Source organism: Leptodactylus fuscus, chromosome 9 (assembly GCF_031893055.1).
Source record: "Leptodactylus fuscus isolate aLepFus1 chromosome 9, aLepFus1.hap2, whole genome shotgun sequence".
NCBI lineage: Eukaryota > Metazoa > Chordata > Amphibia > Anura > Leptodactylidae > Leptodactylus > Leptodactylus fuscus.
In genome coordinates this window covers 84,973,421-84,988,486 of record NC_134273.1, presented here as the reverse complement: position 1 = coordinate 84,988,486, position 15,066 = coordinate 84,973,421, and the positions used below count along the sequence as shown (strand labels likewise).

General features: G+C 48.9%; 1 protein-coding gene across 2 annotated transcripts; it reads left to right on the top strand.

Moving 5' to 3' along the window:
• Positions 1-11,396, top strand: ABTB1 (ankyrin repeat and BTB domain containing 1). 2 transcript variants are annotated; one of them, XM_075287646.1, is made up of 12 exons: positions 2-237; positions 4,568-4,630; positions 5,046-5,101; positions 5,215-5,359; positions 5,474-5,633; positions 5,954-5,999; positions 6,441-6,557; positions 6,798-6,913; positions 8,556-8,654; positions 9,042-9,209; positions 10,261-10,461; positions 10,619-11,396. In XM_075287646.1, the coding sequence occupies exons 1-12, from the start codon at positions 182-184 to the stop codon at positions 10,823-10,825; spliced, it is 1,434 nt and encodes a 477-aa protein (XP_075143747.1). In that variant the 5' UTR covers positions 2-181; the 3' UTR covers positions 10,826-11,396. The 2 variants fall into 2 exon arrangements, with proteins under 2 accessions (XP_075143748.1, XP_075143747.1); XM_075287647.1 differs by lacking the exon at positions 9,042-9,209 and having other exon boundaries at positions 1-237.
• Positions 11,397-15,066: the final 3,670 nt, after the last annotated feature.

Below are 15,066 nucleotides of genomic sequence, written 5' to 3'. Positions count from 1 at the left end.
GGGCGGGGTTGCCTGGCTGTGTCAGTGCGGCAGTCAGCTGTTGTTTGTATCCGCCGTAGTCGCCTCTTCCTGGGCCTGTAACCGGATCCGCCGCCGCCGTTTCCCGGTGCTTCTAGTCTCTGCGCTCCGAACCCGCCGGGTCAATGAGCCGTTCGCTCCGCCCAGTGCCGGGCCCGGGCCAATGGACACTAGCGACCTGTTTAGTAGCTGCAGGAAGGGCGACATCTTCAGAGTGCGGTATGTGACGGCAGCCTGGGGGAGGGGGCAGCAGGGGTCACCGGGGAGCCCCCTAATAATACCGGGGACACAGGTGCATAGCACAGACTGAGACTGCTCGGCCACTGTATAGACAGGAGTGTACTGACCTGAGATCTCCAAAGTCATCACTGCAAACTGCATGAACTGTGCCTGCAAATGTCACCCCTATAGTGCAGGAGGAGCTGTACCCCAAACTAATCCCTCACCCCCCCCCCCCCCTATAGTGCAGGAGGAGCTGTACCCCAAACTAATCCCTCACCCCCCCCCCCTATAGTGCAGGAGGAGCTGTACCCCAAACTAATCCCTCACCCCCCCCCCCTATAGTGCAGGAGGAGCTGTACCCCAAACTAATCCCTCACCCCCCCCCCCCCTATAGTGCAGGAGGAGCTGTACCCCAAACTAATCCCTCACCCCCCCCCCCCCTATAGTGCAGGAGGAGCTGTACCCCAAACTAATCCCTCACCCCCCCCCCCTATAGTGCAGGAGGAGCTGTACCCCAAACTAATCCCTCACCCCCCCCCCCTATAGTGCAGGAGGAGCTGTACCCCAAACTAATCCCTCACCCCCCCCCCCTATAGTGCAGGAGGAGCTGTACCCCAAACTAATCCCTCACCCCCCCCCTATAGTGCAGGAGGAGCTGTACCCCAAACTAATCCCTCACCCCCCCCCTATAGTGCAGGAGGAGCTGTACCCCAAACTAATCCCTCACCCCCCCCCCTATAGTGCAGGAGGAGCTGTACCCCAAACTAATCCCTCACCCCCCCCCCCCTATAGTGCAGGAGGAGCTGTACCCCAAACTAATCCCTCACCCCCCCCCCCCCCTATAGTGCAGGAGGAGCTGTACCCCAAACTAATCCCTCACCCCCCCCCCCTATAGTGCAGGAGGAGCTGTACCCCAAACTAATCCCTCACACCCCCCCCCTATAGTGCAGGAGGAGCTGTACCCCAAACTAATCCCTCACCCCCCCCCCCTATAGTGCAGGAGGAGCTGTACCCCAAACTAATCCCTCACCCCCCCCCCCTATAGTGCAGGAGGAGCTGTACCCCAAACTAATCCCTCACCCCCCCCCCCTATAGTGCAGGAGGAGCTGTACCCCAAACTAATCCCTCACACACACCCCCCTATAGTGCAGGAGGAGCTGTACCCCAAACTAATCCCTCACACCCCCCCCCCCCCTATAGTGCAGGAGGAGCTGTACCCCAAACTAATCCCTCACACACACACCCCCATAGTGCAGGAGGAGCTGTACCCCAAACTAATCCCTCACCCCCCCCCCCCTATAGTGCAGGAGAAGCTGTACCCCAAACTAATCCCTCACCCCCCCTATAGTGCAGGAGGAGCTGTACCCCAAACTAATCCCTCACCCCCCCCCCCCCTATAGTGCAGGAGGAGCTGTACCCCAAACTAATCCCTCACCCCCCCCCCTATAGTGCAGGAGGAGCTGTACCCCAAACTAATCCCTCACCCCCCCCCCCCCCTATAGTGCAGGAGGAGCTGTACCCCAAACTAATCCCTCACCCCCCCCCCCCCTATAGTGCAGGAGGAGCTGTACCCCAAACTAATCCCTCACCCCCCCCCTATAGTGCAGGAGGAGCTGTACCCCAAACTAATCCCTCACCCCCCCCCCCCCCTATAGTGCAGGAGGAGCTGTACCCCAAACTAATCCCTCACACCCCCCCCCTATAGTGCAGGAGGAGCTGTACCCCAAACTAATCCCTCACCCCCCCCCCCTATAGTGCAGGAGGAGCTGTACCCCAAACTAATCCCTCACCCCCCCCCCCCTATAGTGCAGGAGGAGCTGTACCCCAAACTAATCCCTCACCCCCCCCCCCTATAGTGCAGGAGGAGCTGTACCCCAAACTAATCCCTCACCCCCCCCCCCCCCATAGTGCAGGAGGAGCTGTACCCCAAACTAATCCCTCACCCCCCCCCCCCCCTATAGTGCAGGAGGAGCTGTACCCCAAACTAATCCCTCACCCCCCCCCCCCCTATAGTGCAGGAGGAGCTGTACCCCAAACTAATCCCTCACCCCCCCCCCCCCCATAGTGCAGGAGGAGCTGTACCCCAAACTAATCCCTCACCCCCCCCCCCCTATAGTGCAGGAGGAGCTGTACCCCAAACTAATCCCTCACCCCCCCCCCCCTATAGTGCAGGAGGAGCTGTACCCCAAACTAATCCCTCACCCCCCCCCCCCTATAGTGCAGGAGGAGCTGTACCCCAAACTAATCCCTCACACCCCCCCCCCCCCCCTGTAGTGCAGGAGGAGCTGTACCCCAAACTAATCCCTCACCCCCCCCCCCCCCTGTAGTGCAGGAGGAGCTGTACCCCAAACTAATCCCTCACCCACCCCCCCCCCCCTATAGTGCAGGAGGAGCTGTACCCCAAACTAACCCCTCACATCCCCCCTATAGTGCAGGAGGAGCTGTACCCCAAACTAATCCCTCACACCCCCCATATAGTGCAGGAGGAGCTGTACCCCAAACTAATCCCTCACCCCCCCCCCCCTATAGTGCAGGAGGAGCTGTACCCCAAACTAACCCCTCACATCCCCCCTATAGTGCAGGAGGAGCTGTACCCCAAACTAATCCCTCACATCCCCAATATAGTGACCCCTGAGCAAGACATGTATGTGTACTGATAGAAACAGCTGCTACTGCTCTGATCCCAAGATACATTACATAATATACTCCAGAGCTGCGCTCACTATTCTGCTGGTGCAGTCACTGTGTACATACATTACATCCCTTATCCTGTATTATACTCCAGAGCTGCGCTCACTATTCTGCTGGTGCAGTCACTGTGTACATACATTACATTACTTATCCTGTATTATACTCCAGAGCTGCGCTCACTATTCTGCTGGTGCAGTCACTGTGTACATGCATTACATTACTTATCCTGTATTATACTCCAGAGCTGCGCTCACTATTCTGCTGGTGCAGTCACTGTGTACATACATTACATTACTTATCCTGTATTATACTCCAGAGCTGCGCTCACTATTCTGCTGGTGCAGTCACTGTGTACATACATTACATTACTTATCCTGTATTATACTCCAGAGCTGCGCTCACTATTCTGCTGGTCAGTCACTGTGTACATACATTACATTACTTATCCTGTATTATACTCCAGAGCTGCGCTCACTATTCTGCTGGTGCAGTCACTGTGTACATACATTACATTACTTATCCTGTATTATACTCCAGAGCTGCGCTCACTATTCTGCTGGTACAGTCACTGTGTACATACATTACATTACTTATCCTGTATTATACTCCAGAGCTGCGCTCACTATTCTGCTGGTACAGTCACTGTGTACATACATTACATTACTTATCCTGTATTATACTCCAGAGCTGCGCTCACTATTCTGCTGGTGCAGTCACTGTGTACATACATTACATTACTTATCCTGTATTATACTCCAGAGCTGCGCTCACTATTCTGCTGGTGCAGTCACTGTGTACATACATTACATTACTTATCCTGTATTATACTCCAGAGCTGCGCTCACTATTCTGCTGGTGCAGTCACTGTGTACATACATTACATTACTTATCCTGTATTATACTCCAGAGCTGCGCTCACTATTCTGCTGGTGCAGTCACTGTGTACACACATTACATTACTTATCCTGTATTATACTCCAGAGCTGCGCTCACTATTCTGCTGGTGCAGTCACTGTGTACACACATTACATTACTTATCCTGTATTATACTCCAGAGCTGCGCTCACTATTCTGCTGGTACAGTCACTGTGTACATACATTACATTACTTATCCTGTATTATACTCCAGAGCTGCGCTCACTATTCTGCTGGTACAGTCACTGTGTACATACATTACATTACTTATCCTGTATTATACTCCAGAGCTGCGCTCACTATTCTGCTGGTGCAGTCACTGTGTACATACATTACATTACTTATCCTGTATTATACTGCAGAGCTGCGCTCACTATTCTGCTGGTGCAGTCACTGTGTACATACATTACATCACTTATCCTGTATTATACTCCAGAGCTGCGCTCACTATTCTGCTGGTACAGTCACTGTGTACATACATTACATTACTTATCCTGTATTATACTCCAGAGCTGCGCTCACTATTCTGCTGGTTCGGTCACTGTGTACATACATTACATTACTTATCCTGTATTATACTCCAGAGCTGCGCTCACTATTCTGCTGGTACAGTCACTGTGTACATACATTACATTACTTATCCTGTATTATACTCCAGAGCTGCGCTCACTATTCTGCTGGTGCAGTCACTGTGTACATTATCTTCTTTTTTCCCCTATAGATACCTTGTGGAGCAGAGAGACGTGGAACTGAACGTGCGTGACAAGTGGGACAGTACCCCGCTGTGAGTGCTGGGGCCGGTGGGGTGGAGATGTGATATCCTGCGCTGTATCCGCTGCTGACTCCTCTCAGATATACTTCTGTATCCCTGGACCTCTTTTCTTGCTGTCAGTGAATGGGAGGTTTTTCTCCAGAGTCTGATTACCTCTCCTTACCTAAATCTTCTCACAGCTGAGGTTTGGTTACAGTTGCATCCACTATAGATAATCCCATATACTGGAGAATATCCTATTGGACTGTATTCACACTTACGCTGGAGGCTGCTGTACCAGTCTTTAATTCTGATGATTGTCTGGACTGAACACAACTGCAACAAACCCTCAGCAGTGAGCAGTCTGGGGTCAGTACAAGATACCAGCCTATGATCCCTTACATCTAGGCCTAGCCCCGTCGGTGACGCCCGCTTCTCTCCTCCGCAGGTACTACGCCTGTCTTTGTGGACATGAAGATCTTGTCCGCTACCTTTTAGCCAATGGTAAGTTATTAATGGTTCGGAGCGCCCCCTGGTGGTGGTGGCGAATAGACAGAATTTCCTCAGTGAATTCTATGCCAGTGCTGGAGATTTATTGGCGTGTTATTCTGTCGCAGGAGCCAGGTGTGAGGTGAACACGTTTGACGGCGAGCGCTGCCTGTACGGAGCCCTGAGCGATACCATCCGCCGCCTGCTGAAAGATTACAAGCAGATCACCGCTAAGTGCATGCAGCGGGATTACTACGATGACTTCCTGCAGCGGTGAGAGCGCCGCTCGTCTCCCCAATCTCTGTGCACAATTCGTATAATCTGATAATCCAGATGTCCCGATAATCTGCGCCGCTGTTTCCTAATCTGACGTCTTCTCTCTTGCAGACTCCTGGAGCAGGGCTCTTATAGTGACACCATGTTTCTGGTCCACGGGGAGTCGTTCTGCGCCCACCGCTGCATCCTCAGCGCTCGCAGCCCTTACTTTGCTGAAATGTTTGAGACCAAGTGGAAGGGGAAAAAAATGATCGCTCTGAAGCATCCGCTGGTAGGACAGGGCGGGAACAGGGAAGGGGAAGAAATTAGGAGATGCTGGAGCTAAAAATATGTAAAAAAAAATTAAAAATACTGTAGAATGGACGTGCAGTTGTAGTGCCAGGTATTAGCCACTAGATGTCACTGCAAGTATATCATGCCTGTATAAGGCAGATGGCATCTATACAGGGGCAGCAGTCACACCTGGGCCCCGGTGCATGATGGGGCCCCTCTGGCACACCAGAAGACTTGGTAGGGGCTCCATGCATTTGAAATTTTGGAAGAAGGATTTGGAAGTCAATATTTATTAAAATGTCACTTCTGTCTCCCCAGATCAATCCGGCTGCCTTTGGCTCCATTCTCCAGTACCTGTATACAGGTGAGAGCCTCCATGACACGTGTATATTTGTAGCACAGGGGTCAACACCCTTCGGTTGTGTTGACACTACATCTCCCAGCATGCATTCCTGCTCTGCTATTCTTGGAATCCCCAAAGCAGTAAATGGAGCATGCTGGGACTTGTAGTTTGAAGGTTACCCACTGCTGATATAGAGGGTTGTTGTGCTCACGTTTTGCGCCCCCTGTTGTCTGTGCGGTTGCCTGCAAGACTGTAGCCTGGTCATCTGTATGTGGGGAGATTTAGCTAAAGGTCTTTATAGGCCGTGGGTATATTGTCCTATATTGCCTTGTTATAAAGCCGTTTGTGCCCGTGACTGTCCCTGAGATCTAATCCGTCATGGTGGATGGTCCTCACAGTGAGAGTGGGGTGTAGAGTAACACTCGGGGCCTGATGGGGGCGCTGTCTGTGCTTCTCCTTCAGGTCGGATGGACATCGATGTGGAACATGTGGAGGATTGTAAGAGACTGGCCAAGCAATGCCGCCTGCAGGATCTGATCGAGGAGCTGGAGGAGAAGTGCAAAAAAGTCTACGAGTTTGGTAGGCGCTCCTGGTCATTGTATGGGACAGTCTTAAAGGGAGTGTTTAGGAACTAATAGGGGTCCCTTTAAAGGGAATGTGGTGTAAGGAAGTGTCCAATATTTAAGTCTTGGATGATTTCATTTTTTTGTTTTTATCCTGCCATATGTCCTAGTGCTGCAGACGCTTTGCATTGTGGGTAGTAATGGAGCGAATCCTGCAGAATATCGCAGTAATGCCACGTTTCCCTCCTCTCACCAGTTTCTTCCAAACCTGGAACATGTGTGAAGGTCCTGACCATTGAGCCCTCGGGGAATGGGCGGCTGCACGAGGACCTGGCCATGCTTGCTGACTGTGCCCTGCCATCTGAGCTCCGGGTAAGATACCTATCCAGTAATGTGAACTGTGACCTATCCAAACACCCTTCTGTCTACATCTCACCGCAGGACGGGGGTGAGATTAGGGGCTGAATTGTATTGTCTCTATATTACAGCGTCCATATTACAGCTTCATACCCTGTCAGTAAATTGGGGTTACTAGATCAGCGGTCGGGCCAGGAAGCCTTAAAGGGGTTGTGCTGTTATGCCTTAAAGGGGTGGTGCTGTTATGGACACTTATCCTGCAAAAATGTTCCGATCGCAGGTAGAAGGTGATGGCGGTACGAGAGGCAGTGAAGGGGTAATGAGGCAGAGGCCACCTCTGTGCCCCGGGCCCTCAAGCCGGCAGCCATCTTTGTCCGCCATGGCTCAAGGAATGACTTCTAATGTGGATAACCTGAGGAATAAGATCGCCGCCATTGTCAAGTTCTCCGAGGTTCTGCAGCTCCAGAACACGCCGTGTCTTACCGCTGCCAGTCCGGTCTACACGAGCTATTATTGGATTCATTTGACCGGACGACCTCAGACTGCGGCTACTAAATATAACTTACTGGCCGCTGACTTGGGAACGGAATGTTTTTATACTGGGGGAGGGGGGGTCATTCTTTAAGTTTGTCTCCTTAAAGGAGTTGTCCAAGATTAGAGAACTACATGGCTGCTTTCTAATATAAAAACAGCACCACACCTGTCCACTGGCTGTGTCTGGTATTGCAACTCATCACCATCACTTAAAGGACTTCTATATGGATGCCCTGGCTCACCCGAACGCTATGGCCTCTGTAATTGGCTGATCTATGGGGCTTCTGGTTGTCAGCCCCCACCCCTGATCAGATACTGATGACTTGCCTTAAAGATATGTATGTCCTGGTAAACCCCTTTAAATGGAGCTTAGCTGCAATACCAGGCACAGACTATGGACAGGGGTGGCGCTCTATTGAGAAGAAACAGCAATGTTCTTTTAATCCTTTCCTTTAAGACACAGCGCCACTTCTATCCGCAGGCTGTGCTTGGTATTGTAGTTCATCCCTGTGGATGTGACATGGGGATGAGGTGCAGTACCACATGTGGCCTATGGGTAAAAGTGGTGCTGTTTCTGGAAGAATTTAGCCATGGTTTATAGTTTCCTAAATCCCGTAAGCAGGGGTAAGTAACCTTCAGCACGCCACAACAGGACTCCAAGCTGCTACAGGCTGTCAGGGCATGCTGGGAGTTATAGTGCTTAGGTAGAGGCGTGTGATTGCCTGTAATCGTCCTGACACACGTGTCGCAGCAGCAGTGTGACTATTAAAGGCACAGGGTGTAATTACACGGCTGCTCCTCCCGGCACCTGATGCAGCTATTTTCTTGTCACCAGACGTCACCTACATCACGTACGTCGTGCCGCGCATTATGGAGCCGCTTTCCTTCTCGCTCACGATCGCACAGACGTGTTTTCTGCAATGCGACTTAATAATTGTCTTATTTTGCTGTGAAGTCACGGAGCGTGTTTGATTATAATATAAACACATTTAAAGGGGCAGTTTAAAGGGGTTGATCTGAAGTCCCTTTTAAAGCTCCACTCTAACAATCCGCTCCTGATGGACGTGTGACTTGTCTGTCCTGTCTTGCCGCCTCCTGTATCATATTGGGCCGTCTCTTATAGGTTGGATTCGGGGAGTTGCCTTTCGACAGCACAGATAATTTCTCCAGTTACCCCGACGTCTGTTTCCAGATAATGGGCTACAATTTCCTCTGTCACAAGGTAATAATGATTATATGGAGGGGGGTTATAATTGGGATAGGTCATTGATGTGTAATTGTTGGGGTCTGACACCCAGGACCCCACAGATCAGCTGCTGGAAGAGGTTGCAGTGTTTGGGTGAGCCCTGCGGTCTCTTCATTCAATACCAAGCACAGCGCCATACACTGTATAGTGTTTGTGCTTGGTATTGCAGCTCGGCCTCATTCGCTTGATTAGGACTGAGCTGCTTCTGTACCATGTGACTGATGACTGTGACATTATTGGCACAAGGAAGAGGCTGCAGCTCTCACAAGTATCATGGCCTCTTCCAACGACTGATCTGTGGGGGTCTTGGTTGTCGGACCCCACCTGCTCTGCAGTACCATAACTCTCCCCCTCCCATTCCAGCTGTTTTTCTGTGGCCGCAGCGACTACTTTAAGGCCCTGCTGCAGGATCACTTCTGTGAGAGTCAGGAGCTGCAGACACAGCCCAGCATCCCGGTCATCACCCTGCACAACATCAGCGAGGAGACCTTCACCCGGGTGCTGTACTACATATACACGGATGACACAGAGGTAAGACCCCCGCATGTGTCCATGCTCATTGAAGTGAATGGAGCATGCTGGGAGTTGTAGTTTCACAGCAGCTGATCCCTAGGCTAGGGTGTGATGAGTGGGGGTCTGACTAATCCTTGGAGAGAAGCTCAGCGACCTTTTGGGCTTCTCCTGGCAACACAGTCTTATTGGTGTTCTTGAGACATTTCCTTTACCTTAAGTTATTTATAAGTAAATGCAAATGGTAAGACCCCCAGCGATATAAAGGATCTGCAGATTTTTAGTGACTCTTCATCCCTGTTACATCAGGTTTATTTCCCCAGGTGACTGTAGGATGTGGCTGATATCTCCACCGTACATGTTACACGTGTCATCTGGAGTTGTACCAGCAGGTGGCAGCAGTGTGCCGTGTGGGCTATAAACCCTGGACAGTGTATCTAGTGGAAAGCAGAATTAAAGGAGAACTCCTTAGGATGTGATGTTTCCCCTAAATTGTAAAATTGACGTCCTCTAGGTCTGAATCCTGGGTACAAACAGGCTGGGGAAGGGGGTAGAAAATACCTCCTAAAAATCTTGTGAAGTCCCTAATGCGTGTTCTTGTACTGGAGCTAGGACACCAGTACTGGACACTAAACATTTGGAAGAATTTTCAGCTTGTCGTGAGACACCCCCTCTTAAAGCAGTATTCATGATGCTGTATATTGATGACCTATAGCATATATGATTGGTCAGGGTCTGACACCTGAGAGCCCTGCTGATCAGCAGATGAAGCTATAGAACCTGTTAGCGCAGCAGCCTATTCGCTGTACTGATGACATCACGCTCATCAGTCACATGGTACAGCAGCTGCAATACCAAGCACAGCCACTATGATATGGATGGCGCTGTGCTTGGTACTCAGGGAATCGGCTGCAGCTTCCTTATCCATTGGGCCCCTATGGATAGGTCGTCAATGCGTATAAGCCCCAGAGAACCCCTTTAAGGGTGAGTCTGGCCGCAGTGACTTCTCATTACTTGCTTGTCCTGTATTTTCTCTCGCTCTAACCTCCTGTCTCTCCTCGGATCTCTGCAGCTGTCGCCGGAGAACGCCTACGAGGTGCTCTGTGTGGCGGACATGTATCTGCTCCCGGGGCTGAAGCGACTTTGTGGAAAGATCTTGGCGCAGATTCTGGACGAGGACAACGTGATCACCATCTGGAAGACGGCAAAGCTTTTTCAGCTGACGCGGCTGGAGGATCAGAGCACGGAGTACATGGCCAGGATCATTGAGAAGGTACAAAACTGGCCTGACACACAGGAACGACATGTCCATGACCGGCCTCTTACTGACCGTCAAGGTCCCGGACATAGTCTGTACAAGGAATACGCTTTAGTTATAGGAGGTCAGACCATCCCTTTAAGGTGTCGTCTCCCCTTTTTATTCCTCACAGCTGGTGGATTCAGAAGAGTTTGCTTCTGCGGTCCGAGAAGACGCGGCGGCAGTAGAGGAGCGCCAGGAGACCGACTCCATCCCGCTGATCGATGACATCCGCTTCCATATCACTGGCAACGTCCAGACCTACAGCGCCATTGCAGAAGCCAACCAGCGTCTGGAGGCCCTGGAGCGGCTGCTGGGCAGTCTGGGGCTGGAGTGCTAGAATAGTGACCTGGGGTTTGTCATGGCGGGCTGTGCGCTTCCACTGCCCGGCAGGATCCATGTTTTATTGCCTTGTCCTTCCTATGCGTTACAGCTGATAGGCTTATGCGGATACCTGGCTGACACCCGCAATACAGAACAAACCCAACATTAAAGGGTATTAAAGGGGTACTCTGGTGTCTGCAAAGGTAGAATATAGAATACCAAGAATTAATATTTATTATAATATTTCCTGAAACCGGAATATCCCTTTAAGATGCAGCTATAGCAAGTTAGTCAGTGTGAATTGTGCTTAGACTGACATCAGCGTATTCACCTCGTATTGTGAGGATTTAGTCATTGTATCTACCGATAGTCACCGGGTGCAGTGTCGTTTATTTTCTACCTTTACTTTGCTGTTTACACTGCATGAGACACAAGTCAGAGGAGCGGCCGGATTATAGGGGGAGGGCAGAGCGTACGTATGTGTGTATATATATATATATATATATATGATACATCTGTCACCCTATACAGTAATGATGTACGGACTCACCAATATCAATGATAAAGTGTCTAATATAAGAATCAAAGATTAGAGTTTGTATTAAATGACTCAAATGTCTGTTTATAGAGAAATAATAATGGAGTCTGCAAAGAAAGGAAGCGAAACCGCACAATATATATAATCTGTATACCAGGCTAACCCTGATGGCTGGAAGGTAATGTCTATTCAGAAATTATATAGACTTCTTCTATATCCTGTATTATACCCCAGAGCTGCGCTCACTATTCTGCTGGTGCAGTCACTGTGTACATACATTACATTACTTATCCTGTATTATACTCCAGAGCTGCGCTCACTATTCTGCTGGTGCAGTCACTGTGTACATACATTACATTACTTATCCTGTATTATACTCCAGAGCTGCGCTCACTATTCTGCTGGTGCAGTCACTGTGTACATACATTACATTACTTATCCTGTATTATACTCCAGAGCTGCGCTCACTATTCTGCTGGTACAGTCACTGTGTACATACATTACATTACTTATCCTGTATTATACCCCAGAGCTGCGCTCACTATTCTGCTGGTACAGTCACTGTGTACATAGATTACATTACTTATCCTGTATTATACTCCAGAGCTGCGCTCACTATTCTGCTGGTACAGTCACTGTGTACATACATTACATTACTTATCCTGTATTATACTCCAGAGCTGCACTCACTATTCTGCTGGTGCAGTCACTGTGTACATAGATTACATTACTTATCCTGTATTATACCCCAGAGCTGCGCTCACTATTCTGCTGGTACAGTCACTGTGTACATACATTACATATCCTGTATTATACTCCAGAGCTGCGCTCACTATTCTGCTGGTACAGTCACTGTGTACATACATTACATTACTTATCCTGTATTATACCCCAGAGCTGCGCTCACTATTCTGCTGGTGCAGTCACTGTGTACATACATTACATTACTTATCCTGTATTATACTCCAGAGCTGCGCTCACTATTCTGCTGGTACAGTCACTGTGTACATAGATTACATTACTTATCCTGTATTATACCCCAGAGCTGCGCTCACTATTCTGCTGGTGCAGTCACTGTGTACATACATTACATTACTTATCCTGTATTATACCCCAGAGCTGCGCTCACTATTCTGCTGGTGCAGTCACTGTGTACATACATTACATTACTTATCCTGTATTATACTCCAGAGCTGCGCTCACTATTCTGCTGGTACAGTCATTGTGTACATACATTACATTACTTATCCTGTATTATACTCCAGAGCTGCGCTCACTATTCTGCTGGTACAGTCACTGTGTACATACATTACATTACTTATCCTGTATTATACTCCAGAGCTGCGCTCACTATTCTGCTGGTACAGTCACTCATTTGCTTTCCATGTGAATACTAAGGTCTATGACCACATCAGAAACTTACTAAATGTAAGGGAAAACTTTAATGTGAACACAGCCCAGTCCTTTCCTCCGTCCTCTAGTGATCAGGGTCAGCCCCTTCCCCTCTGGGTTGGTGGGTCGGCTCTGGCACTGAGGGGGTTATATATTACCCTCCCCGGCCGCCTGTAGCCCCCCCCCCCAGTGATCTCTCACCCCACCTTGTCTTATTAGTTCATTAAGGAGGGGCTCGTAATGTTGCAGATCCTTCGCCTCCGCTATCACATCACCCGTCAGTCCCGCAGGCTCCGGCCCCTTCTATCTCGGGCAGATGCAGTCAGCGCAACGTCTTCATTAATTTCCGTATGTAAATGTTTAGAAGCAGAAAAAACATTCCTGACAAATCTTCGGCCACCTCTGCTGGTTTCTCCTCTTTGCTCCCGGTCTGGCGGCTAATTAGCGAGCGTTGCGAGGACGGCTATTTATAAAAGACTCGGTCGCTTCCCTGCGGTTCTTCTGTGCGGCGCTGAAACTTGTTTCACGCTTTGACATCTCTGGAAAAGAAATTTTTTTTTTTTTGTTGTTGTTTCTTATTTCTTTCTCCAGCGAAGATGAAAAAAAATTATACATGAAAATCAGGTTTTTCCCCGATAGTTTTCGCCACCGTTTCCCTCTAAAGCTGCGCGGCTCGCTGTCTGTGTATTATAGATGACTGAGCAGTGTCATCCTTGATGGAGAAATTCGCCTTCAATTATTCATGAAGGAGCCGAGTGTCGGGCGACTATAAATTCTAATCTTATTAAGGTCACAGCTGATTAGACCAACATTACAAGGTCAGAGGAGACGCGACAGCGATGGAGACGCCGGCCGCAGATTATTATCTGATCATCTAATACAGAACACAACTGGTAATAAGGCCATGAACTAGGAAACTGTTACAGCCAGTATTGTACTTCAGAGCCGTATTCACAATTCTGCTTTTCAGCTTTTAGCTCAGAAGCCTGCACGTGAGCGCAGCTCTGGTGTATAATACAGGATAAGTAATGTAATGTATGTACACAGTGACTGTACCAGCAGAATAGTGAGCGCAGCTCTGGAGTATAATACAGGATAAGTAATGTAATGTCTGTACACAGTGACTGCACCAGCAGAATAGTGAGCGCAGCTCTGGAGTATAATACAGGATAAGTAATGTAATGTCTGTACACAGTGACTGCACCAGCAGAATAGTGAGCGCAGCTCTGGAGTATAATACAGGATAAGTAATGTAATGTATGTACACAGTGACTGCACCAGCAGAATAGTGAGCGCAGCTCTGGAGTATAATACAGGATAAGTAATGTAATGTATGTACACCGTGACTGTACCAGCAGAATAGTGAGTGCAGCTCTGGAGTATAATACAGGATAAGTAATGTATGTACACAGTGACTGTACCAGCAGAATAGTGAGCGCAGCTCTGGAGTATAATACAGGATAAGTAATGTAATGTATGTACACTGTGACTGTACCAGCAGAATAGTGAGCGCAGCTCTGGAGTATAATACAGGATAAGTAATGTAATGTATGTATACAGTGACTACCAGCAGAATAGTGAGCGCAGCTCTGGAGTAGAATACAGGGTAAGTAATGTAATGTATGTACACAGTGACTGTACCAGCAGAATAGTGAGCGCAGCTCTGGAGTAGAATACAGGGTAAGTAATGTAATGTATGTACACAGTGACTGTACCAGCAGAATAGTGAGCGCAGCTCTGGAGTATAATACAGGATAAGTAATGTAATGTATGTACACAGTGACTGCACCAGCTGAATAGTGAGCGCTGCTCTGGAGTATAATACAGGATAAGTAATGTAATGTATGTACACAGTGACTGCACCAGCAGAATAGTGAGCGCAGCTCTGGAGTATAATACAGGATAAGTAATGTAATGTATGTACACAGTGACTGCACCAGCAGAATAGTGAGCGCAGCTCTGGAGTATAATACAGGATAAGTAATGTAATGTATGTACACAGTGACTGCACCAGCAGAATAGTGAGCGCAGCTCTGGAGTATAATACAGGATAAGTAATGTAATGTATGTACACAGTGACTGCACCAGCAGAATAGTGAGCGCAGCTCTGGAGTATAATACAGGATAAGTAATGTAATGTATGTACACAGTGACTGCACCAGCAGAATAGTGAGCGCAGCTCTGGAGTATAATACAGGGTAAGTAATGTATGTAGTGAGTGCAGCTCTGGAGTATAATCCAGGATCAGTGATGTAACGTATTATTGTAGTGTCAGGCTCTTGCCGCTCTCACTATATGTAAGCACTAGTAGAAGTTTCTGTTCCTTT

What these genes read in the sequence shown, in the direction of transcription:
- ABTB1 (XM_075287646.1), top strand. Translation starts at nt 182, where the DNA reads ATGGACACTAGCGACCTGTTTAGTAGCTGCAGGAAGGGCGACATCTTC. An exon ending in ACAATTTCCTCTGTCACAAG is followed by an intron (nt 8,655 to 9,041) that starts GTAATAATGATT and finishes CTCCCATTCCAG; the next exon opens with CTGTTTTTCTGTGGCCGCAG. An exon ending in TATACACGGATGACACAGAG is followed by an intron (nt 9,210 to 10,260) that starts GTAAGACCCCCG and finishes GGATCTCTGCAG; the next exon opens with CTGTCGCCGGAGAACGCCTA.